A 27328-nucleotide genomic window follows, 5' to 3' on the forward strand; every position below is an offset into this window, starting at 1 on the left:
AAACAGACCATAACCTGTCCTATTGTCCCATCCCTAATCTCTTAAATTACCTTGCAAGGATGGTTAACCACTCTCTTGCCGATGATTCTCATTGCATGGCAGTTCTGTGCATGAGTGTTAATTGCCACATCAGCCCATGCTGGTAAATGCCAATGACCTGCAAGTATCTCCACTTCTGATGTTAAGATGGAAGGTCATCGATGAAACGGCTGAAGATGGTTGGGCCTAGGGTGCTGTCTCGATGAAACGTGTAATGACATTCTGAAGCTGGGATGACTGACCAGTCATCTGCCTTTTTGTGAGGCATCTTGCAAATTGGATTGGATGGCGACCGGCTCTTCTAACAAACTTGGATGAGATGTGGTCTCAAAAATCATGTTTTGACTGCTCGTTAAATAAGATCCCATTTCGTTTTAAAATAAACGGGTCCTTTTCGGAATGGCAGGCAGTGACTAGTGCGGTACCGCAAGGCTCAGTGATGGGACCCCAGTTATTTACAGTGTATATTAATGATTTGGACGAGGGAATTGAATGCAACATCTCTAAGTTTGCGGATGACATGAAGCTGGGTGGCAGTGTTAGCTGCGAGGAGGATGTTAGGAGGCTGCAGAGTGACTTGGATAGATTAGGCGAGTGGGCAAATGCATGGCAGATGCAATATAATGTGGATAAATGTGAGGTTATCCACTTTGGCGGCAAGAACAGGAAAGCAGAGTATTACCTGAATGGTGACCGATTGGGAGAAGGGGAGATGCAACGTGACCTGGGTGTCATGGTGCACCAGTCATTGAAAGCAAGCATGCAGGTGCAGCAGGCAGTGAAGAAAGCGAATGGTATGTTGGCATTCATAGCAAGAGGATTTGAGTTTAGGAGCAGGGAGGTTCTGCTGCAGTTGTACAGGGCCTTGGTGAGACCGCACCTGGAGTATTGTGTGCAGTTTTGGTCTCCTAACCTGAGGAAAGACGTTCTTGCCTTAGAGGGAGTACAGAGAAGGTTCACCAGATTAATCCCTGGGATGGCGGGACTTGCATATGAGGAAAGACTGGATAGACTGGGCTTGTGCTCGCTGGAATTTAGAAGACTGAGGGGGGATCTTATAGAAACATATAAAATTCTTAAGGGGTTGGAGAGGCTAGTTGCGGGAAGATTGTTCCCGATGTTGGGGGAGTCCAGAACCAGGGGTCACAGCTTAAGGATAAGGGGGAAGTCTTTTAGGACCGAGATGAGAAAGTTTTCTTCACACAGAGAGTGGTGAGTCTGTGGAATTCTCTGCCACAGAAGGTAGTTGAGGCCAGTTCATTGGCTATATTTAAGAGGGAGTTAGATGTGGCCCTTTTTGCTAACGGGATCAGGGGGTATGGAGAGAAGGCAGGTACAGGCTACTGAGCTGAATGATCAGCCATGATCATATTGAATGGCGGTGCAGACTCGAAGGGCCGAATGGCCTACTCCTGCACGTATTTTCTATGTTTCTATGTTTCTAATGGCTTGTGTTTTCTTGTTGTCATCTCTAGATTCCAGTGTACATGAATTTAATAATGGTAAATGAACAAGTGATTATTATATTTGCATTTTTTTACAGATGTGCAAGATTTCCATATGCAACTGTGAGAATCTTGATCATTGCATCTGTGCTGCACTGGGGGCTTATGTTCATGCATGTGCTGCAAGAGGTGTCATACTGACGCGTTGGAGTGGAACAATTTGCAGTAAGTTGAGGTCTTTGAATTTCTATGAAATTCATCTCCTTTTCTGCTAACAAAAAGCAGTTTATGACATTGAATAAAACTTACAGTCTATTGATACGTGGAGATACGTAGTACCATGTGAACATTGTTTCTATTGTGATTTTTTTTTCCTTTCTCGTATCCGATTGTTTGGAGCATCCAGTGATTCAGCATCAATCTCACTCATAAGTGCACCAACTCATCATTATGGGCAGCGTTGGTATTTGCTGTCACACAAGGCTGGCCATACTTTAGTGGGATTGCAGCAGGAGTTAAAGCCAGAGCTGTGGTCGGGGTTGTGATCAGCAACTCTGGGAATCAAAATCATGGGCAGGTTTGCAGCCTGAGTGAGGATCTGGAGTGTGTATCAAGGTCCAGTGCTTGTAGATGTCCGTTTATGTTTCCATTGTCAAAAAACTCCAGATCCTGACTTCAGACATTGACACAAAACACCCTCCCAGCTGAAACTCATGAGGTTCTGTTTCTTGTGGCCCCTTAAACTTACCTGGGCTAAGTTTTCCGCTCCCTTTAAACTCCCTCAGAACACTGAAAATTATGGTGTAACTTGTTGAAAGAAGTGAAATAATAGTGTTTTCTGGCAACAGGCATAACATCAAATTGTTCAAAATGTTTCCTTGTCCAGCACCACCAAATGTCAACAGGTGCGAGGGTAACGGACTTTTATTATGCCAGGGATTTTTCATCTCAAACTTGGTCAAATGCAGCCTTGACTCAAGTTCACCTCCATAACTTTGCTGGCAATAGAAAGTAAACCGATTGACAGTACTTGGATAAAATTGATTTGGTTTAATTTTTGTGGACAGGGCATACCCTGAACATGCTTCCTCATTATCAGAAAGATCCACTGTCAAAGACGTGTTTGAACAGCCAGGAATGGTGTCAGTACGACACTGATCTTCTGTGTCAATTGTCACCTAGTTCACTAGGCACTTTTTGGATATTTTGTAGAGTGAAGAAAATCAGCTGAAATCTGGCATTGGTGGCCAGTTATACCTGTCCTGTTCGAGGTGGATTTTCCGACATGACACTTCTTTCTGAAGATAATTATGAGTGCTCCATATGTGGCTTTCATTGGTTCTCAGCCCTACTCTGATTTTTGTTTGCAGATACAACCTGTGAGAACAACCAAATTTTTGACAATGAAATGACAACCTGTAACCGGAACTGCAAATTATTAACAAAAACTGATTTCACCTGTGACGTGAAGGATACTCCAGTTTATGGCTGTGGCTGCCCAGAGGGCAAGTACATGAATGAAAATGGAGCCTGTGTTAATGCTGAAGACTGCTCCTGTTACTACAAGGGGATTTATATTCAACCTGGAGAGAAAGTTGATGATTGGTAAACATACCTATTAAAGTTAATTAAAATGTGACCATGAACCAGATGAAACTAGATCCTTAACTCCTTTTTTGTCATTTCAGCTATTGTCAAGGGGGATCAATTGGTTGCAATTTAGTTACTGACGCCACAACTACACCCACAGGTAAAATTAGTATCTTGTCATGTTGTCATAAGCAGAGGCCTGCATCGAAATCTCCCTGAAATAATTCTCTGTTTTTGTTTAATTCATTAGTATGCACAGGGGGAAAGGAACTTGTTCATTGTTCCCCAAATGGAAATCAGACTCACTGTGGAAAGAAATGCAGTAACCTGGCAATACCCTGTGTAAGTGATGTCCAATATAACAAGCTGTTCAAATTATACATTGCATACCACATAAAGAACTGAACCATAATACAAAATAGCCTATCTCAATTGTAACAAAAAACATAATTAGACATGCCATTCAAATCAAGGGATTACAGTAAGATATTGGTCACATTACTGTAATAATAATTCAGAGGCTTGGAATAATGATCAAAGGCAGAGGCAGAACAAGAAGCTAATATCAGTATTGGAGACCATGAATTGTTACAAAATTTGGTCAATAGGCCATTAAAAGAAAGAAATCAAATGTACTTGCCTAATGTATCCTCCATGTGATTCCTGGCCCACAGAAATATGGTGATTCAGAACATGGCTCTTACAAGCCTACCTCAGTCAGTCCAATGCTGGCTTTGTTATTGATTCTCATGTCCTGAAAATGATCAGTAATAAAATAAACAAGATGAAATATATTTTGAACTGCGAGTAAAGATATTAATAGTTTAGAAACACTCCAAAGACCCAACATAAGGTATTTAATCTGAACTGGTACATTTATCCCACAGATGGGACCCAACTTTTGGAGTATTTACAGCCTTTTGTGTTTTTGATTAAAAAAACTCCAGCAGTTGCCATTTTTAAATCAGCTATGATGAAATTCCATAGCTTAACCGTTCTCTTAGTAAAGAAGATTCTCCCTATGAAGTATAAACGTTGATAGATGAGGAGACCACAAATGGACATAATATTCCAAATGTAATCTCATCAAGGCCCTGCATTATTCAAGCAAATTATACTTATTCCTCTACTTATGTGTTCTTGCTATTAAAACCAGCATACTATTTGCTTTAACTGCTTACCTTCTTTGACTGATGTTTTAAGAATAGCCCAGACTTGTTGAATCTCAATACTTCTTAATCTTGCACTATTTAAATAATACAATGTGCTTTTGTTTTCCCTACATGATATAGCACGTGCCATATATCTAATTCCCGCTCACTCAGTCTGTCTAAGTCACCCTGATACATTAAGGATCCCCCTCACAATTCACAATCCAACCCAGCTTAATGTCATTGGCAAACTTCAAAATATTTAATTTTATTTCCTCAATCAAATTATTTATGAATAGCAGACGTCCAAGTATTCATGTTGGATCCTTCACAATACCACCTGCCACCCCAAAAAGTGTTTATTTATTCCAAATTTTTTTTCCAATCCGTCACTTCTAAATACCTCAATTTTGCACTCTAACCTTTCGTGTTGGACTTTTATAAAACCTTTGAAAATGCAATCACTTTACATCCACTGCCAGTTACATCCACCTTACCAGTTATATTTAAAAAAAACTCTATAGATTTGTAAAACACTATTTCCTTCATAGAAATCCATGTTGACAATGTCTAATCTTGTTCATATTTTCCTTGTTTCCTATTACCTTATCCTCTGTAATGGGCTCTAGAAATTTCCCTTCTATTCATGATCAGGTAACAGGTCTGCCCTTTCTTTTGTTTTCTCTCTCCCCTTTTTAAATGGCAGGATTACATTTGCTATCCTCCAATCTGCAGAAACGATTCCATGATTTGTAGAATTTTTGAAAATGCAACCAATGTATCCATTATTTCCATAACCATCTTTTTTCGTTTTTGGCAAAGCACTTTACCAGGTCCTAGCGATTTATTAGCTTTAGTGCCACTAATTTCCCCAATTGTATTTTCTTACTATTGCTAATTTTTGTGTTCTTTAGCTTCTGGATTTCTTAACCATTCTGGAAAATTACCAGTATTCCCTTATGTGGCACAGAGTCAATGCATTTGTTTCATTGCTCTGCTTTCTTCTCATTCCCGGCAATGAGTCTTCCACTTCTGGGCAATAAATTAAGTGCTGGAAACTCAATGGGTCACGCAGCTTCCATGGAAGTATATGGACAGACGATGTTTTGGGTTGTAGTCCTTCTTCAAATTCATTTCTAAGCGTTGGGGAGCTACAGTGAAATTATTTCATTTTTATCATTTTATCATAGAGCTCTTTTATATTTTTTGACATCATTACAAAAAAAATTGCAGAAATCATTTTAATTTTTCTTTTGCACAACAGACAAACGAATGTGTGCCTGGATGTGTTTGTCCTGAAGGTAAAGCTGAAGATGACAGTGGAAGCTGTGTTTTGACTGAAAATTGCCCTTGTTTATATGCAGGAAGTAGTTATGCCAAAGGAAAAGAAATTCAACTTGATTGCAGCCAGTGGTGAGGCCCAGCAAATGTAAAACTGATAAATCTGAAATATTAAAAAGTGTTTGATATTATGGCCAAGTTTCACTGTTCTTTATATCGCAGCAAATGCCAGGGTGGTTCATGGACCTGCACTGATAGGCCATGCACAAAGACCTGTCAAGTTTATGGTGAAGGTCATTACATAACATTTGATGATTTTCGATTCACATTCGAGGGTAATTGTGAATATATATTTGTTCAGGTAAATTGCAATTACCAAGTATTTAACCTACTTTTAAGAGAAAATGACATATGTGCATGTAATCGGATTAACGTTAAACAAAGATTTAAACAAATATAACAATACTCTTTACCAATAAATAAATGGCAACATAGCTCATTTAAGTTCCTCTTCAACCTGGCTATATAATTAATTACATTAATGAGTTACGAGTAAAATTGTTTTGTGCATTTTTCTCACTATATTGATATGTAGATTGGTTTTGATTACTAAACTGTTTACAGGAATATAAACTGCACTCCATTAATTTATTTCAAACAATCTTTTATTCAGGACCATTGCAACGGAAAACGTGGTACATTTCAAGTGCTCATAGAAAATGTTCCTTGCTGTGAAAATGGAGTGACATGTTCAAGAAATATTAAGATTATTTTTGAGGTATATCTACTAATTTACAATTGTTACCTACCTATGTTCAATGGTTCAATGGCGCCTTTATTGTCACATTTGTTAAGTGCTAACACTGAAATTATTTTGCATACAAACAGTCCAGTAGAATATTACCGTACACTCTTGATCCACGATTAGCAAGTTTACAGAAATAGTATTGTGAACCCGCATGCAAGAGGCACCATGCTCTAGTTCTTATGAACAGTGCCTACACCAGGCAAGTCCCAAGCTGTTGTGAGCCTCCTGCCATCTCCTTCCTTGGACGCCATGTCCCTCTCCTCGCCCGTCCACCTTTGCTCCCTGGGGGTACCTCCCACAGCCAATCACAAGGGCTTGGTAGGCCAGATCCCGGTTCCCTCTCCCCTCTCCCCTCCTATCAGCCTCGCTCCTTGCCTGTCGCGTTCATCGTCGTTGAGTCCATCTGTTTCTGTTGCTACTTTCGAAAACAACAAACATAAATCAGTACAGCACAAGAACAGGCCCTTTGGCCCACAATGTCTGTGCAAAACATGATCCCAAGGTAAACTACTCTCCTCTGCTCTGCATGTGATTCATATCCCTCTGTTCTTGCATTTCCATAGAATTTTCTAAAAACGTCCTAAATGCCACTATTATATGTGCCTTCACCATCACAATTGGCAAGCGTGTTCTAGGCACCCATCACATAGTGTCAAAAAACATGCCTCACACATCTCCTTTAAACTTTGTTCCCCTCAACTTAAAGCCATGACCTCTAGTCCTTGACATTTCCATTCTGTGAAAAAAGGTTCTGACTGTTTACCCTACCTAAACCTCTATATATTTATTTTATATACTTCTATCAGGATGTTTCCTCCACCTCCAATGTTCCATAGAAAAAAATCAAGTTTTCCAACCTCTAGACAATAGACAATAGACAATAGACAATAGGTGCAGGAGTAGGCCATTCGGCCCTGCGAACCAGCACCACCATTCAATGTGATCAAGGCTGATCATTCTCAATCAGTACCCCGTTCCTGCCTTCTCCCCATACCCCCCTGACTCCGCTATCCTTAAAAGCTCTATCTAGCTCTCTCTTGAATGCATTCAGAGAACTGGCCTCCACTGCCTTCTGACGCAGGGAATTCCATATATATCTAATATCTTTTAATCCACAGGGCATTCTGGTAAACCTTCTCTGCACCCTCTGCAAAGCTTCCTCATCCTTCCTGTAGTGGAGCAAGCAGAACCACACATAATACTCCAACATCCTAAAGAACCACAACATGATGCCATGACTCTTATACTCCTTTCTCTGATCTATTAACGCAAACATGACAAAAGTTGTCAAAATGCAGATTTTTGGGTCTGAACATTGATGATCAAATTGATTATTAAGCATTAATTTGCCAGACTTTATTTGCCTTTAGGGAGAAGAAATACTTTTGGAAGATGGGAAAGTAAAAGTGTCCGGTGAAAATACTAATTCAAGTTGCACAGTTGATTCTTATTCACTTCACACTGTTGGGCTTTATTTAAGCCTGACATTCTCCAATGAAATCACTGTGATTTGGGACAAACACACAAGGTTCTCAGTCACACTTGATCAACGCTGGAAGGTGGGTGAAGTTTTGACTTTAAGCATTTTCTCTTGTGTGTGAATCTTTTTCCTCAACCCAGACAAATGGAAGCTGAGATGATACTGAAGCGTATAATATGAAGATCTATCAGACAAGTTGTCCGCAATGTGATGCCCAGGTGAAAAATGCTTGATTAGATGAGGCTATTTAGGACCAAAATAAAAGCGTTATTCTCTGAACCAAAACAGAGATATTGGCAGAGTAGAAAGCTATCATATTGATGGAATAACAGCAAATATGCATCAATAGTGGATCAAATTGTATATGGAAAAGGAATGAAATATGACCAATCGAGTAATATAACCTCAGGGATCTAACCCAACGAGAAAAATAAAATCTTAATTTTCCTCATCATTCCTCAATGCCCTATGAATTTCACTCAGATTTCCAGGGCCATCAATGGAAAAATAATACCTCTGGAGAGATTTCAGATGGGTTAGCCATGGATTAACATTTATGAGTGGCAAATGCCCACAACTCCTCACATAATGGCTGAGCCAGTTGCAAAGAGTTCATGGAGATGGCCTACAACGATGTCTTGACCCTAACCACCTCTGTAATGGTGTGTGCTGTATGGATTTTTTTGTTATGTACTTTGCCTACTTTGTAGCCACTGTTCAGAACAGTTGAGCCCTTGGATAGGGCATAGAGTTGAGCATGATTAAGGATACATGGACCCAAGGGTTGGAGAATTCTAAACACTTGCTCCTCTCTGCGTGCAGACATTTCTACTCAACTCAATCATACAGTGGCTGGACCTTTTCCTGTGACAGTGGTCCATCAGCCCAACATTCAAACAACAACATTTAGTCTGTCAAGCTCCACAACAATTTTCAATGATATTGCCTCCCATTCTTCTAAACTTCAGATAATATGATGATATTTTACCCACTCTGTCTCCAGGAATAAGACTAGAGAATACCCTTCCACTCTGACATGGATTTCTTTCCTTAGGGTAGCTGATCACTGCTCCTTATGTGCTTTCACTAAAGTTCCGCATTCCAGCAAGGCATCCTTGTGCTCCCACATGTTGATGAGGGAAACATAACCATAAAATGAGATTTAACTAAGGAGCTGAATTGGCAGTGAAAGCACTGAAAAATGGCATGATCAAAGCATTCTGTTTTATCCTCCAGTTTTCAAGTTTACTTACCTAAAGATCTTGCCCAGTGGCACAGCTGTAGAGGTGTTGCCACACAGCGCCAGAGACCCAGGTTCAATCCTGACTATGGGTGCACTCTGTGCAGAATTTGTACATTTGTTTTCCCTGTGACTGCATGGGTGCTCTAGTTTCCTCCCACATCCCAAAGATGTGCAGGTTTGCAGGTTAATTGGCTTCTGTAAATTGCCCCAACTGTGCAAGATACAAAAGTGGGATAACATAGATTGAAAGCATGGGTGATCGTATGGTCAGCATGAACTTGGTGGGCCAAAGGGCTGTGTATCTCAAACTAAAAAGGTGCTGGAGTGGAGTTGCTGTGGCATTAGTGACATCATATAAACATGATACCAAACAATGAGGCTAGCAGTTCTGTATTCCAGCCCACCCCTGTGCTGCCAACCACTTTCATACATGTTGTTGTTAATGAGAATTTAGAATTGCAGAAACGTACAGTGCAAAAACGTGTCTATTTGGCCCACTTTACCCATGCTCACCATTATGCCCATTTATGCTGATCCTATTCGTATCCCTCTATGATTTTCCTGACCAAGTACCAGTCTAAATGTCTTTTAAACGTAGTAATTCTATCTGCTTCCACTCCCTGTATTGGCAGCTCATTACAGATATTCACCAGTCTTTATGTCAAAAACGCACTCCTCAGATCGCCGTAGACATCCCTAGAATCAGATAAAACGATTCTATCTACCTGATCTATGTTCCTCAATTTTATAATCCTCCACAAGTTCACCCCTGAGCCTCCAATGTTCCAGGAAGAATAAACCCATCTTACTCAATAGTTCCTTATAACTACAGCATTCCATTCCAGGCAATATCCTGGTAAAAATCTGCACTCTCTACATTATCACATCCTTCCTGGAGCTTGGAGACCAAAACTGTCTGGTCTGACCAATGTTTCGTACACCTGTAATATGACACCCCAACTATTATTCTCAATGCTCTCAACTATTATACTCAATTGAACTTCTTCTCTATTCTTTTTCCCTAAACCAGTAATGCTTTGGACAAGTTCTGACATGTCAGCCGAGGTGAACTGATATATTTATGTATCCAATGTAGGTGTAAAAATAACATGATCAAATGTGATAACAGAAAAAGGGTGACATTTGCAGGCTGAAAGCATATATTTCTGAATAGGGGTTTATGTCAGTATATTTGTTAGTTCACTTGAACATTGACTATGGAATGCCTGATTAACATATTCAACAACATTTTGGATTCTTTTGTAACCGGTACAATAGGATAAAGTGTGTGGTCTCTGTGGGAACTTCAATGATAACACTGAAGATGATCTCAAAACAAGATTTAACTCTGTGGCAAGCAATTCCATTGAGTTTGGAAACAGTTGGAAGTCTACAGATTCCTGCCCAAGTTCAGTAAATCAAACATTCCCTTGTGAGGAAAATCCATTTTGTTCTCCCTGGGCAACAAAGAAATGTTCCATAATTAAAAATCCAAATGGAGAGTTTCAACAATGTCACAGTAAGGTAAGACATTATTATAAATCTACTCTTCACATTTCCACAATTGTAATTACATGCTTGTAGGAACATCTCTATTTGCATATGGTAAGGTAAGGTTGTTTAGGTTCTGCGTAGAACATAGAACAGTATAGCACAGGTATTAGCACACAGGTATATATTACAGTATAGCACACCTATACTAATCAAGAATCTATCTCTGCCTTGAAAATATCCACTGACTTGGCCTCCACAGCCATCCCTGGCAAAGAATTCCACGGATTCACCACCCTCTAACTAAAGAAATTTCTCCTCATCTCCTTCCTAAAAGAATGTCCTTTAATTCTGAGGCTATGACCTCATTCTTCTAAACTCCAGTAAATACAGGCCCAGTGCCAACAAACGCTCATCATAGGTTAACCTATTAATTCCAGGGATCATTCTTGTAAACCTCCTCCAGACCCTTTCCAGAGCCAGCACATCCTTCCTCAGATATGGTGCCCAAAATTGCTCACAATATTCCAAATGCGGCCTTACCAGCACCTTATAGAGCCTCAACATTACAGAAGGGATATGGTTGAAAGAGGACAGTGGGGAAGGAAAAGAGGGAGGTTGAAAGGGAAATGGTGGACACAGATGGGAGAGGTGGATCATGAGTGTACAAAGAGGGAAAAGGAACAGGGTGATTAGAGTGGTGGAAGAAATGGTTGTGCACCAGGGTGAAGGGAAGGAAGTGAAGGAGTGGGTAGGAGGGTATAACTAGAAATTGGCAAAGTCAATGTTCATACTTTTATGTTGTGAGGTATTCAAATGGAATATGAGGTGATGTTCTCAAAATAGGAAGCCAAGGCAGAACGATCAGTATGGGAAGGGGATTTACAATAGTTAGCAACCGGGATCTTCACCAGGCTTTGGTGGTCGGACATCAAGTACTCGATGAATCTATGCTTTTGTTATCTTATCGAAATAGAGAAGACCATATCTAGAGCTCCAAATGCAATAGACTAAGTTGTGGCGGCTCCCAAGGGTCGGGCCATACCACTATTGAACCCCTCGGCACGGGAATGGACCAGTCCAGGGGGGCGGCCCTTAGCTACAGGGATAAAGGACGGGATTGTCGGCGCGATCTCTCTCTTGCAGACTCGACCGGACTAGAGAACAACAACGAATAAATCCCTCCAGAAATACCTGGCTCCTCGCCTTTATTTCGGGCTTATTGACGCACCACATTGGTGACCCTGACACTCCATTGGTGTCGTAATGGAGTCAAAACACAGAGCCACCCGTCCGTCCGCCTCACAGGCCGACCAGGCCCCGTCTATTGACGCAGTCTCCATTAAACTACCGACGTTCTGGACCACCCGGCCTCGCGTTTGGTTTCAGCAGGCGGAGGCTCAGTTTCAGCTGGGGGGCATTACGGTGGACGACACCCACTATTTCTACCTGGTGGGAGCCCTTGACCAGGACACGGCTGAAGAGGTCACCGACTTCCTCGAGGAACCCCGGCCAACGATAAGTACCTCGCCCTTAAGGAGCTGCTGCTCCAAATTTACGGGCTCACCAGGATGGAACGGGCTGAAAGGCCCCTTCATATGGAGGGCCTAGGCGACCGGCGCCCATCAAGCCTCCTTAAAGAGATGGTCACGCTACTGGATGGGCACAGGCCATGCTTGATGTTCGAGTATACGTACCTGCACCTGCTGCATGCCAACATCCGCATGCAGCTCACCGACGCCTCCTTCGCCGATACACTTTTTTAAAAAAATCAAAAATATTTATTCAGATATTAAAATAATATATACAATACAATAAAACCAAAACAGAACCCACCACCAGAATACTATACAAACAACTATACCAATTGAGACTGTTACACAATTATATTACAATCCCCATCCAGGATACATCAATCCCCCGCCGTGCCCAGCGGTCCCGGAAATCCCCCAGGGTGCCCGTGGACAGCGCGTGGTCCCTCTCCAACACCACCCGGGCGCGGATGTAACCCCGGAAAAGGGGTAGGCAGCTGGCTCGGGCAGAGCCCTCTTCCGCCTGGTGCCGTGAGTCGCGGATGGCCAGTTTGGCCAGGCCCAGGGAGCAACCCAACAAGGACATCTTTGGCCCTACCCTCTCCCCTACGCACAGGGTGTCCAAAGATGAGGATGGTGGGTGAAAAGTGCAGCCAAAAAGCAAGGAGCAGCCCTTTAGATATTGGAACAGGGGCTGCAACCTCACACACTCCATATACACGTGGTACACAGACTCTTCCAACCCGCAAAAGTGGCAGGCGGCTGGCGAGTCTGTGAACTGCACGAGGAACAGGTTGCAGGAGACTCTTCGGTGCAATACCTTCCACCCCAGGTCCCCGATGGAGAGGGGCAGAATCCCTGCATAGAGGGAGACACCCGGGCCCTCGGCAGGCGCGCGGACGCACTGTGGATTGCGCGCGTAATGACGTCAGCACGCTGAATGTCGCTCCGGCAGCGCCCGATTTCCTCCGGGAGGGCGGGGGAGCTGTGGAAGGAGTGACAGCTGCATCCCGGAGGCCTGTGAGATCGCACCCCGCGGCCGTTGTGGGTCCTGCACCAGCAGGCCCCAAGCAGCACCGGCAGGAGGAACTGGTGCTATTATCACCAGCGCTGGGGTGCTGCAGCCCAATGATACCTCAACGCCCATTTCGCCGGGGATACTATCTTCTCAAAAGTGGATTTGGTGCGGGGCTATAATCAAATCCCGGTCCACCCGGAGGATCGCCCAAGATGGCAATCATCACGACGTTCGGACTGTACGAGTTCGTGCGGATGCCATTCGGCCTTAAGAACGGCGCACATGCATTTCAACGGTTGATGGACGGCGTGTGTCGCAGGCTTGATTTTCTGTTCATCTATCTCAATGACATCTTGGTGGCCAGCCGACCGGACTAGAGAACAACAACGAATAAATCCCTCCCGAAATACCTGGCTCCTGGCCTTTATTTCGGGCTTATCGACACGCCACAAGGTTAAAATAAATGCTGTGAGCCACTGACTCCCCTGGAAGGGCTGTGGTGGTCCTTGGATGGAAGTGAAGGGACACGTGTTACATCTTTTGTGGTGTCAGAGAAAAATGCCTCAGGAGGCGGCACAAAAGAAGTCTTTTTAATCGAGCATCTTCAGGAAAAGCTGAAAAGTAGATAATCTCTCTATCTGAGATGGCCACCACCATAGGCATCAGTATCTATCCGGCACGGTTGGTTTCACTGGAAGTAGCTTGGTCGTCTGAGCACAAGATGGTGTAAGGTCCTAACAATTGACAGGATTTTGTGCTGCGTGTGTGTGTTCCATAGAAACATAGAAACATAGAAACATAGAAAATAGGTGCAGGAGTAGGCTATTCGGCCCTTCGAGCCTGCACCGCCATTCAATATGATCATGGCTGATCATCCAACTCAGTATCCCGTACCTGCCTTCTCTCTAAACCCCCTGATCCCTTTAGCCACAAGGGCCACATCTAACTCCATCTTAAATATAGCCAATGAACTGGCCTCAACTACCTTCTGTGGCAGAGAATTCCACAGATTCAACACTCTCTGTGTGAAAAAAAACTTTCTCATCTCGGTCCTAAAAGAATTCCCCCTTATCCTTAAACTGTGACCCCTTTTTCTGGACTTCCCCAACATCGGGAACAATCTTCCTGCATCTAGCCTGTCCAACCCCTTAAGAATTTTGTAAGTTTCTATAAGATCCCCCCTCAATCTTCTAAATTCCAGCGAGTACAAGCCGAGTCTATCCAGTCTTTCTTCATATGGAAGTCCTGCCATCCCAGGAATCATTCTTGTCTGGACATGTTGGTGAAACTGAGTAGTTGCAATTTCCTTATGCAAATTTACGTTAATGTGGAAACAGACCAACATGTAAACCAGAATGGTGTAGGGGAGGCAGGAGCCTCTTTTTCCTGAAGCAGTTTATTGAACATTAGAAGAGACATTCTGAAGTATAGTCCTTGTTTTGAATTAATGGCAGCTACTTCCATATAATGTTATAACCTGTGAATAATTCCCCTCTGAAGTACTTCAATGGTGTTTGGTTTATTAAAACAAAGTTCCTGAAAGATAGGGACAGAATTATTGTTAACCACTCAGAGGTCGGAACAAATCTAAGAATCTGCTCATCTGATCCCTAATTCTTGAGTAATTGGGCACCGTCATTAGATATCTTTCAGCCACCGGCCTGAAAACACAAACTTCTGCAAAATTCACAGTTTATTAGGCTGAAATATCTGCTCATTGTGCATCCATCCAGCCAAACTGGCATATCCAGTGGGCCATTTAAAGTTCAATTAGGTAGAAAAATGTGGCTGGATTGTTCCAGGATAAAGTGTGTGTAAGTAATTTAATTTTGAGTGTCTGAGCAGCCTGCTTGAATCACTGCAATCTTGCTGGTGAAGACACTCGAACTGTGCTGTTAAATAACAACTTCCAAGATTTAGATCAAGTGACTAGCATTCCAAATGAACTGGCCTCAATGGCTATATTTAAGAGGGAGTTAGATGTGGCCCTGTTGTCTTTCAGTTGTATATTCTTGTCTTATCTGAATGTGACTGAACGACATCTAGTGGAAAAATTACCTGACCTATCTTATGCTACAGATGAAATATAATTCAGCCAATTAAAGCCATATTAATACTAAACTTACTGATTGAAATATTGTGTGCTTTTCCGATCCCCACATTTTTGAAAGAATATGACTGGAGCAAGTGCAGAGATAATGAACCAGAATGTTACCTGGACTGGAGCACTTTAATTATGCGGAGAGGTTGGATGGAATGGATATGTCTTTCCTGGAGCAAAAAAGGTTGAGAAGTCACCTGATGGAGGTGTATAAAAACATAGGTGTTCATAGATTGGGTGGATAGTCAGAATCTTTTTCACTTGGTATGGATATCAAAACCAAGTGGGCATAGGTTTAAAGCGGGAGGAGGTAGTTTAAAATGGGGTCTGAGGGAAACATTCGTTATGCAGAAAATGGTTGATATCTTCAAATGGTGATGGCAAATCTTCAAAGATATGAAACTGCAGGATGTAAAGTTAGGTGTTAATGTTGAATGGAGAAAACTCACTGTCATCCCTGGAGTTCTTTACAAGAATTCCTCTGGGCCATATTCTATCCAAATCAACTCCTTTTGAGCATGGAATGTTTTAATGCTGTTGTTGACATTTAAACTAAACATTCTGCTTGTTTAAATGATGGCTAATAAGTCTTTTTTTCCCCAAGTGTTGATTTGATTTCTGACTCTCTGGCATTTTAATAGGTTGACCCTAACCCATACTATGATGCTTGTCTCCAAGAAGCTTGTGCTTGCGATAAGGAGGGGAAGTACCTGGGGTTCTGTACTGCTGTAGCAGTATATGCAGAGGCTTGTAATAAAGCTGGTGTTTGTATTCGCTGGAGAACTCCTGAACGATGTCGTAAGTCTAAATTAATCATGCCTCCCCATGTCCATATACCATCTGGCTCCTCCCTTACTCCCTCTTTTCTGCATCTCTTCTTTTCTGCCTCCATATTTGTATACAATTTTACGAGACGGGCTTTGATAGCTGCTTTCTTCTCACTAGCAATTTCTGTTGCCACTTGTTCCTCTGCTGCTCTATTTGTTCTGAGGTCTCCCCACTCATTAGCTATCTGTTCCTTACTTTCCCCTTTCATTTTAACTGGTTCTATCTGTCCCCGCCCACGGTCTTGTTTCTGTCCAACCCACATTCCACTGCCTGCTGTTTGTCTGACCTGGATGCTGTTCTTTCTAGTTTTGTAATCTGGCCATCAGTCAGAGTGGACAGAGAAGGACTGCTGTGATGTCTGTCTGTTTTGGCAGGCCATTCTCACGCCTTCCTCCCTTGTTAGGACACCGCCTCCAATCATGCCCGAGGAGGCCCCAGCTGTAACATCTCATCTCCTTCACCCAACTCTGTCGAGTGCAGCAGTCCTTTGTTAAGTGTCCCGGTCGCTGACACACAAAGCAAGTCCTTCTGACCCCCAGTAGCTCCGTTCACTACAGCCAGTTTGTGACCTCTCCACTCATCTACTACCCCTGTCCCATGAACCTATAGGTAGATCCCATAGCTATTCCCAAGATTAAAACCTCCTCGTGGCCTGAGCTCAGCCCTTCCTTCAGCAATTTCAGAAGACTGGATCATTACAGATAACATAACAGAGCTTTATTTGTCATTCGGTACCGAGGTACCGAACGAAACTACATAGCAGTCATACAAAAAAAGAACACAAGACACATAACCCCAACACAAACGTCCATCACAGTGACTCCAAACACCCCCTCACTGTGATGGAGGCAACAAAACTTCCACTCTCTTCCCCACGCCCACGGACAGACAGCTCGTCCCCGACCGACCCGCACAGTCCCCGCAAGGGGGTGGAAGTCCCCGCGGCCGAATCGCACCGGGTGCTGAAACGTCTCGCGGCCGAGCCGGGCGATGAAAGGCCCCGCGACCAAGCCTTGCACAGCTAAGTCCCGTGGCCGAGCCGCACCGGGCGATGTTAAGTCCCGCGGCCGAGCCGCACCAGCGATGAAAAGTCCCGCGGCCGAGCTGCACCGGGCGATGTAAAGTCCCGCGGCCGAGCCGCACCGGGCGATGTTAGGCCCCGCAGCCGAGCTGCACCAGGCACTGTTAAGTCCAGCGGCCGAGCCGCACCAGCGATGTAAAGTCCCGCGGCCAAGCCGCACCGGGCGATGAAAAGTCCAGCGGCCAAGCCGCACCGGGCGATGAAAAGTCCAGCGGCCAAGCCGCACCGGGCGATGCTAGGCCCCGCAGCCGAGCCGCACCCCGCGCCGTGAGTATTTTTACAACACCAAGTCCTTAGATCTGTTCAAACTAGAAGCCCCAGGATTACAGCATATCAAAGAACAGGTTGGCTGGAGTCATCAGGATTATGGGCCTGCTATTTTATGACCTCAATAGGTGTCATCCCAACAGGCATGGTTGGGCGTAAACAACTTCTGTTTACTGGCATATTCCCACATCAAGTTCCCAGGTCAGCATATCGCAGTCAACCATGTCACCTTCCTCATTAACTATTACCATGACTGCTACCCGGTGAACACCCACCTGTTGTACCCTTCTCCATTCATCTCTCAGATTACCCGTCATTAACTAATTGTTCCCTATATTGTTCTAATTCCTCTCTCCGTCCCCCTCTCCCCCCTCTTTCCTCCTCCCCCCTAACTGTTCCTTGTATTCCTTACATAAAAGACAAATGAAGCACAAAAGTACAACAGCACATCTGTAAAATCAGAATATGTTCTGTGCAATCTCCCCCTTCTGGGTCACTGGCCTCATAATGTCAGCAGTATTCCCTTTCATATGAAATGTTAACCATTCTTACTCTCACTCCTCCTAGGTCTTATTTCAAAGATATTCTACACAACCATAAGCATACTCTAACAAGCTCCCGAACATGTCTTTTGACTCCCCTCTGGCAACCCGAACAGTCAGTAACCACCTTTCACAACTGGTGGCCCTGTCTTACCAAACTACCCAGTGCTATCTGATTACTAGTCCCTTGTACGTATATATACACACACACACACACACACACCTTTTTATCTGCCTCTTCAGCTCTCCACCATGTTCTTTGATATGCTGTAATCCTGGGGCTTCTAGTCTGAACAGATCTAAGGACTTGGTGTTGTAAAAATACTAGCTCCCTTAGACTGCTGAGGTTGCTGGCCACATAATGGGGAAGAAGAAGGGTCTCAACCCAAAATGTCACCCATTAATTCTCTCCAGAGATGCTGCCTGTCCCGCTGAGTTACTCCAGCATTTTGTGTCTACCCAGAATTAGCGTTGTGAGAGCTAACTCTCTTGAGTACAAATATACCACTTATTGCTAGACAGACAAATATGTCTACGGTCATGCTTTTATTTAAATGACAAAATAAGTTTGGTCTGCAAGCTTCCTTTATCTCTGTCGTAATGGTGTGAAATAATTTAAGCTGAAGATTTCTGGATTGTTGTATGCCCAATTAACTGAAGAAGGGTCCTGACCTGAAATGTCACCTATCCATGTTCACCAGAGATGCTGCCTGACCCGTGGAATTACTCAAGTACTTTGTGTCTTTTTTTCAATTCACATATTCAATTGTCTTAGCACTTTTAATTTCAAACTGATTACTGCTTTCAATAAACATTAGAAGGGATATTCTGAAGAAAGGGTCTTATTTTGCATTAATGTCAGCTACTTCCATATAATGTTATAACCTGTGAATAATTCCCTGTGAGTAGTTCTTCAGTGGTGTTTTGGATTATGATGTGAACGACTCTTTTTAATCATTTGTATATTGACTTATTTACTGGCAACAGTATGCTAACGTTTCATTTTATGTTGCAGCTGTTTATTGTGACTATTATAATGACGACAATGAATGTAGCTGGCACTACAAGCCATGTGGAACATTGACGGCTAAAACATGTTCGAATCATACAATTAAAAAAAAGCTCTCTGCAGTTATTGAAGGTGGTTTTATTTCACAACTTTACCATAACTTGGTTATGCTGTGGGATTTTTTATGGTGTATGATTATGTTGATTTTAATGTGGTGAGAAATAGAAACTTAGAAACATAGAAAATAGCTGCAGGAGTAGGCTATTCGGCCCTTCGAGCCTGCACCGCCATTCAATATGATCATGGCTGATCATCCAACTCAGTATCCTGTACCTGCCTTCTCTCCATACCCCCTGATCCCTTTAGCCACAAGGGCCACATCTAACTCCCTCTTAAATATAGGCAATGAACTGGCCTCAACTACCTTCTGTGGCAGAGAATTCCACAGATTCACCACTGTGTGAAAAAAAACTTTCTCATCTCGGTCCTAAAAGACTTCCCCTTATCCTTAAACTGTGACCCCTTGTTCTGGACTTCCCCAACATCGGGAACAATCTCCCTGCATCTAGCCCGTCCAACCCCTTAAGAATTTTGTAAGTTTCTATAAGATCCCCCCTCAATCTTCTAAATTCCAGCAAGTACAAGCTGAGTCTGTCCAGTCTTTCTTCATATGAAAGTCCTGCCATCCCAGGAATCAATCTGGTGAATCTTCTCTGCACTCCCTCAATGGCAAGAATGTCTTTCCTCAGATTAGGAGACCCAAACTGTACTCAATACTCCAGGTGTGGTCTCACCAATACCCTGTACAACTGCAGCAGAACCTCCCTGCTCCTATACTCAAATCCCCTCGCTATGAATGCCAACATACCATTCGCTTTCCTCACTGCCTGCTGCACCTACATGCCTACTTTCAATGACTGGTGTACCACGACACCCAGGTCTCGTTGCATCTCCCCTTTTCCTAAACGGCCACCATTCAGCTAATAGTCTGAATCGGCCACCATTCAGATAATGTTTGGGTTTTTTTCAGTTTAGTTTGGAGTTACAGTGTGGAAACAGGCCCATCAGTTCCGGTGCACTAGTTCCATCCTACAAATTAGGGACAATTTGCAGAAGCAAATTAACCCACAAACCTGCACGTCTTTGTAACGTGGGAGGAAACTGGAGAATCACGGAGAAAACCCATGCGGTCACAGGGAGAACATGCAAACTCAGTAGAGACAGCACCCATATCCAGGATTGAAACTAGGTCTCTGGCACTGTAAGGCAGCATCACTACTTATGCGCCACTGTGCCGTGCTTTTTGTACTGCTAATATTTGAGTGCTGAGTTACACAAAGAGCCAAGTTCAATATTTTGTTAAGCAGTGGCACACGTTCAGATCAGCATGGAGAGGACATGGAGAACAACATTGATTTCAATCTATGTGCATTTGCATATTGTAAGACCTTTCATGGGTTTTGCTCATGATTTGTGTTGTTTCATAGAAACATAGAAAATAGGTGCAGGAGTAGGCCATTCGGCCCTTCGAGCCTGCACCGCCATTCAATATGATCATGGCAGATCATCCAACTCAGTATCCCATACCTGCCTTCTCTCCATACCCCCTGATCCTTTTAGCCACAAGGGCCACATCTAACTCCCTCTTAAATATAGCCAATGAACTGGCCTCAACTACCTTCTGTGGCAGAGAATTCCACGGATTCACCACTCTCTGTGTGAAAAAAAACTTTCTCATCTCGGTCCTAAAGGACTTCCCCCTTATCCTTAAACTGTAACCCCTTTTTCTGGACTTCCCCAACATCGTGAACAATCTTCCTGCATCTAACCTGTCCAACCCCTTAAGAATTTTGTAAGTTTCTATAAGATCCCCCCGTCAATCTTCTAAATTCCAGCGAGTACAAGCCGAGTTTATCCAGTCTTTCTTCATATGAAAGTCCTGCCATCCCAGGTTTCATTCTTGTCTGGACATGTTGGTGAAACTGAATAGTTGCAATTTCCTGATGCAAATTTACGTTAATGTGGAAACAGACCAACATGTAAACCAGAATGGTGTAGGGGAGGCAGGAGCCTCTTTTTCCTGAAGCAGTTTATTGAACATTAGAAGAGATATTCTGAAGTATAGTCCTTGTTTTGAATTAATGGCAGCTACTTCCATATAATGTTATAACCTGTGAATAATTCCCCTCTGAAGTTCTTCAATGGTGTTTGGTTTATTAAAACAAAGTCCTGGAAAGATAGGGACAGAATTATTGTTAACCACTCAGAGGTCGGAACAAATCTAAGAATCTGCTCATCTGATCCCTAATTCTTGAGTAATTGGGCACCGTCATTGGATATCTTTCAGCCACCGGCCTGAAAACACAAACTTCTGCAAAATTCTCAGTTCATTAGGCTGAAATATCTGCTCATTGAGCATCCATCCAGCCAACCTGGCATATCCAGTGGGCCATTTAAAGTTCAATTAGGTAGAAAAATGTGGCTGGATTGTTCCAGGATAAAGTGTAAGTGATTTAATTTTGAGTGTCTGAGCAGCCTGCTTGAATCACTGCAATCTTGCTGGTGAAGACACTCGAACTGTGCTGTTAAATAACAACTTCCAAGATTTAGAACAAGTGACTAGCAATCCAAATTAGGATGCTGTGCAACGATGAGGAAGCCTGCTGATGGTGGTGTTCGCCTGGTATCTTCTGCCTTTATCCTTCTTGAATGTAAAATGTGTAGTTTTGAGTGATAATGTCAAAATAAACCAGAGAGAAAATTACAGAGTAACTATAGAGTAATTTGTGATGATACAAATTATCCACGTTCTCCAGAGATGCTGCCCGACTTGCTGAGTTAATCCAGCACTTTGTGTGCTTTTAAGTATTGACCAGCATCTGCAGTTGTCATAAGGTCATAAGTGATAGGAGCAGAATTAGGCCATTCGGCTCATCATGTCTACTCCGCTATTCAATCATAGCTGATCTATCTCTCTTTCCTAACCCCATTCTCCTGCCTTCTCCCCATAACCTTTGACACCTGTACTAATCAAGAATCTATCTATCACTGCGTTAAATATATCCACTGACTTGTCCTCCACAGCCTTCTGTGGCAAAGGATTTCACAGATTCACCACGCTCTGACTAAAGAAATTCTTCCTCATCTCCTTCCTAAAAGAATATCCTTTAATTCTGAGGCTATGACCTCTAGCCCTAGACTCTCCCACTAGTGGAAACATCCTCTCCACATCCACTCTATCCAAGCCTTTCACTATTCTGTATGTTTCAATGAGGTCTCCCTCATCTAAACTCCAGCGAGTATAGGCCCAGTGCCGACAAACACTCATCATAGGTTAACCTATTCATTCCTGGGATCATTATTGTAAACCTCCTCTGGATCCTCTCCAGAGCCAGCACATCCTTCCTTTATTATGGTGCCCGAAATTGCTCTCAATATTCCAAATGTGGCCTGACCATCGCCTTATGGAGCCTCAGCATTACATCCCTGTTTTTGTATACAAGCCCTCTCGAAATAAATGCGAGCATTGAGTTTGCTTTCTTTACTACCAATTCGTCTTGCAGATTAACTTTTTGGAAATCCTGCACCAGCACTCCCAAGTCTCTTTGCACCTCTAATTTCTGGATTTTCTCCCCGTTTAGAAAATAATCTACACTTTATTCCTTCTACCAAAATGCGTGACTCCACACTTTGCTGCACTATATTCCATCTGCCACTTCTCTGCCCACTCTCCCAACCTTCTGCAGAGTTCCTGCTTTCTCTACACTACCTGCCCCTCCACCTATTTTTGTATCATCTGCAAACCTGGCCACAAAGCCTTCAATCCCCTCATCCAAATCATTAATATACAACGTGAAGAACTGCGGCTCCAGCACCGTGCCCTGCAAAACTCAATTTCGACAACCAAAAAGAACCCCCTTTATTACCACTCTCTGCCTTGTGCCATCCAGCCAACCTGATATCCATACTAATTGTCTGTTTTTACATGGAAATTTGGCATGTCTCCAATGACTCTTTCCAATTTCCACAGATGCACCAAAGGAAGCATCTTATCGGTATAGAAGCATAGAAACATAGAAAATAGGTGCAGAGCCAGCACTACCATTCATTATGATCATGGCTGATCATCCACAATCAGTAACCCGTGCCTGACTTCTCCCCATATCCCTTGATTCTGCAGGCCCCAAGAGCTATATCTAACTCTCTTTTAAATTCATCCAGCGAATTGGCCTCTACTGCCTTCTGTGGCAGAGAATTCCACAAATTCACAACTCTGGATGAAATAGTTGTTTCTCATTTTAGTTTTAAATGGCTTCCCTTTTATTCTTAGACTGTGACCCTGGTTCTGGATTCCCCCAACATTGGGAACATTACTAAAGATGTTTTCCTCCTTACACCCTTCCATTCGTTTACCTGTGATTTCTCTATAGCAGTACACTAAACACTGTTTAGTTTCTCTTTATTTGCACCACCTGTTGTAATGATATATGGAACGGTCTGCCTGGATTGAATGCTAGGTAATGTTTTTCACTGTACGCATGACAGCAATAAGCCAATACCAGAATGTTGAAGATGTGTCAGCTCAGCCACTAAATTATAAGTACTGTCTTGAAACCATGAACTAATGTATTGATAATATGATAAAAATGTAATACCTCATCCTAATTTTACATTGTTCTATTGATTAGGCTGCTACCCAAAGTGCCCAGAGACGGCTCCTTATCTGGATGAAAATATCATGAAATGTGTCCGTCTCCATCAGTGCACCTGCCTTTACAATGGGCAAATATATCACGCAAATGAAAACATAATTGGCTGTGGAAACTGGTAAAGTGCTTTAACAGTTTCTAATTTGTTATTAAAATATTTATGTTTGTTGGGATAGTCAAAAATAAGGGAGTACCGAAGCAGAAATGAAGCAATTTTTAATTCCAGTGAATGGATAGAATATGAAGCATGCTATCACAGGGTGGAGTTGCTAAATGAATACATGATGGAAAAGAATGGGATGACATGTTACCAGTTTATATTAAGACAACAGAGTGAAAAGTAGATCTTGTGGCACAAAAACATGCCTGAATACCTCACTTCTGTGCAGCAAGCACAGAAGCATAGTATTAAAGCTGCACGTTGACTTTTTATTGTTAGACTTAACCCAAAACCTATTTCTGAATTGGGAAGTATTTTCCTCTAAATTGCCATTTATTTAGATGACTGGAAGGAACTTCATGATTGCACATTATGGCTCTTATAGTTCAATTACGGTCCTGTAATAAAATTTGGAAAGTTTGGTTTAAGACCTGTAATAATTGGGGCTTCACAAGAATTGACAGGTGGTGGATTGAAGGGATTTTCTTGTGATTTTCTTTCAATTGATATGGACCTTCGTATTATTTATGAATCTAAATGCCAATGAACCAAGTCTAAACTTCTGCCACTGGTATGGCCTCCATGGGAAATTCTTTACAAAGCATCACGTTAATTAAAAGTGACGTGCTTCCATGAACAAACAAGAAGCAATACCTGCCTCGTTGGGCCATTTTGAAAATCCATCATTTGTACCTATCTGAGTCTAGCACTTTATCATTCTCTTTTAGTTAAATGCTTTTTTTACATTCTTCTTTTACTGATGTGTATTTCTTCACTATTTCCAAAGAACATGAGAATTGTTGCCAGATATATAGGAAACTATACATACTTTGTGTCACTTGTCATACCACTATTCATAGGAATATTGGAGAAGACTGGCTGGGACATTGTTTCACAATTCTATGGATTAAGGAAACAAAAAGGAGATACCCATGTTCAGCATGATAGTTAAATTAATGCGCATATTATAATAATTGCAGGGATATTTTTAAGGTGGAGATTGACAGATTCTTGATTAGTACGGGTGTCAGCGTTTATGGGGTGAAAGCAGAAGAATGGGGTTGAGAGGGAAAGATAGATTAGCCCCGATTGAATGGAGGAGTACATTTGATGGGCGGAATGGCCCAATTCTGCTCCTACAACTTATGAACTTATATGTAATGTTTACATTCTTTCTACAGTGCAAACCTTACTGTTTGCTCAAGTTTTGAAGCTGCAAGTTGTGAGATTGCTGCTTAAACCGAGGCAAGATCTACGCCATGATCTTAATCTTAGTTAGACACAAAATGCTGGAGTAACTCAGCGGGACAGGCATCATCTCTGGAGAGATGGAATGGGTGACATTTCGAGCCGAGACCCTTCTTCAGACTCGAAACGTCACCCATTCCTTCTCTCCAGGGATGCTGCCTGTCCCACTGAGTTACTCCAGCTTTTTGTATCTATCTTCGGTTTAAACCAGCATCTGCAGTTCCTTCTTACACATACACTCTTAGTCTCAGTTTCTTCCAGTTCTTTTAAGCAATGAAAATCCTTCTTTCATGAATTGTAACCAATCATATCCATATGTGCAGGACTAAGTTTGACTGGAATTCATTAATTTATTTTCATGAACAACTATTTTAAAGAATGAATGGTTAAAATGAGTGGATCAATGATTACTGTGATAACTAATGTCATTAGCTGAACTATTCCCTTTGTTTTGACTGTGCAACCAATAGCTAAAATGTTCAGAACTATTACTATCAGAACTATTATGTACTTTATATTATTATAATACCATATAATACCGTTAAACACACAAACAGAATTTTATCCTCCGTATCCCATTTGAAATAGTTCATTATGTTGACACTATAAGTGGAATTTAAAATATAGAAAGGCTTGTAAATCTATCCTTTAATAATAGCATATCAGTAGCTACTTTTGCTTGCTTGCTTTCTTTTCACTTTCTTTTCACTTTTGAAATTAATGAAAGAAAACCTGCCGAGTTCTAAAATAGGCACAATATTGCCAAATTTTTTTTTTACCCCTCAGGGGATATTGAAATGATAATGTCATCCTAAACAATTAGATGTGAGCTGAACATGATTGACTCTTTTAAAGTGGTTTGATTGTGTCTTTAATAAGTAAACCAAATAACCAAAAATAAAGTAATTTGGCCTTCTGGGAATATTTTGAAATATTTCATAATTATGATTGTTGAAAATAATGACAGTCAGTTGCATTAAAGGAAAATAACTCAGAAATTTAAAATCCAGCCCCATTCTCACCACCCTCATCCATCAGTCCAAGTGCATGCACAATCGCCAAAATTGAGTTAAAGAGTGTCCTCAAATATTTTGCATCTTGCACTCACCACAGTGCAACTGAAAATGGTGGAGAATAAATTAAAACTATGCATATCCATTGTGTTGAAAAAATGTACTCTTTAAAGGATGGTTTCAGTGTCCTCTGAAAAGTAATTTTTTTTGGATAATAAAATGCAAATGACTGCTGGACACAGTTCATAAGTTACAGAACCAGAAGTAGGCCACACAGTCCATCAAATCTTCTCTGACATTCAATCACAGCTGATCTATCGTCCCCTCTCAAGCCCATTCTCCTGCTTTCTCCCCCAAACCCCTGACACCCAGTTGGCTAAGTGTACAACATTCTTGGCTTTCCTCACCAGTGAGTGAACAGTTGGTAATATAACCCCTCTCCACTTCGCTGTTGAACAAATATATCAACCTACAGCATCTCCTTGGTGTAAGGATAACTGTCAATGACATGGAGACTGTGTAGAGGTTGGGGAATGTATTGTACTGATTCCCTAAGAATAAATCATCTAACCATTTAATATTTTACAGTGAATGCACTGATGGAAGAGTCATATGTGGTGAGCAAACTTTCTTTTCCAATAAGACTCTTAACTGTATAAACCATGATGGAAACAAATCATTGACAGCTACTTAGGATGAAGTACCACCGAGCCGGTTGGTATATGAATTTTTGCAGCATGCATTAACTCATTTTATAGATCAGCTTCATCATGTAGATGCTTATTGCTAAACAAGAACTATAGATGTCAAGGAATTAATACTTAGTTTTCTTTATTTTACTTAATTTTCTGTGATTAAAATAAGGAGGAGTGAACAGATATAAAACAACTATAAAACCTTTCAGAGAAATATCATGTAGAAACACAGAAACAGGTGTTGGCATTCAGCTCGTTGAGCCTATCCACTATTCGATGACACTATTCCACTATTCCACTATTCTGTTCTTCAAGAGGAGGAGAACATCCATGTCACCTCTCCATATTCTCCAGATATTGCCTGACCCACTGAATTACTCCAGTACTTTGTCTCTTCTAGATTGGATCAGCAACTGTTTCACTTTACCATAGGTTCAAAATTAATTTTGAAGCTTGATATGTTAAGAGACAGTAATGTTAATTGTGTGGTAACTTTAAATATTCCTGTTAATCTCCTAAAGTGTATACTTATATTCTTGAGTGACATACCTATTTTGTAACCATTTCTTAAATATATTTGATGCAGATACTAAAATG

General features: G+C 42.0%; 1 protein-coding gene across 1 annotated transcript; it reads left to right on the forward strand.

Annotated features, from left to right (window-relative positions):
- The first annotated feature begins 5696 nt into the window (after positions 1-5696).
- On the forward strand, positions 5697-26730 carry LOC144604791 (mucin-19-like). The gene is made up of 8 exons (XM_078419450.1): positions 5697-5867; positions 6180-6284; positions 7685-7873; positions 10316-10561; positions 15821-15977; positions 18913-19038; positions 23595-23733; positions 26625-26730. The coding sequence occupies exons 1-8, from the start codon at positions 5697-5699 to the stop codon at positions 26728-26730; spliced, it is 1239 nt and encodes a 412-aa protein (XP_078275576.1).
- The last annotated feature ends 598 nt before the right edge of the window (positions 26731-27328 follow it).

This window comes from Rhinoraja longicauda, chromosome 23 (genome assembly GCF_053455715.1).
Source record: "Rhinoraja longicauda isolate Sanriku21f chromosome 23, sRhiLon1.1, whole genome shotgun sequence".
Lineage (NCBI taxonomy): Eukaryota > Metazoa > Chordata > Chondrichthyes > Rajiformes > Arhynchobatidae > Rhinoraja > Rhinoraja longicauda.

Bases quoted from the DNA above. Each gene is read 5' to 3' on its own strand.
- LOC144604791 (XM_078419450.1), top strand. From the start codon at position 5,697: ATGGCCAAGTTTCACTGTTCTTTATATCGCAGCAAATGCCAGGGTGGT. The intron at 19,039-23,594 runs GTGGTTTTATTT...TCTATTGATTAG, and splicing joins GCTCTCTGCAGTTATTGAAG to GCTGCTACCCAAAGTGCCCA. The intron at 23,734-26,624 runs GTAAAGTGCTTT...AATATTTTACAG, and splicing joins ATAATTGGCTGTGGAAACTG to TGAATGCACTGATGGAAGAG.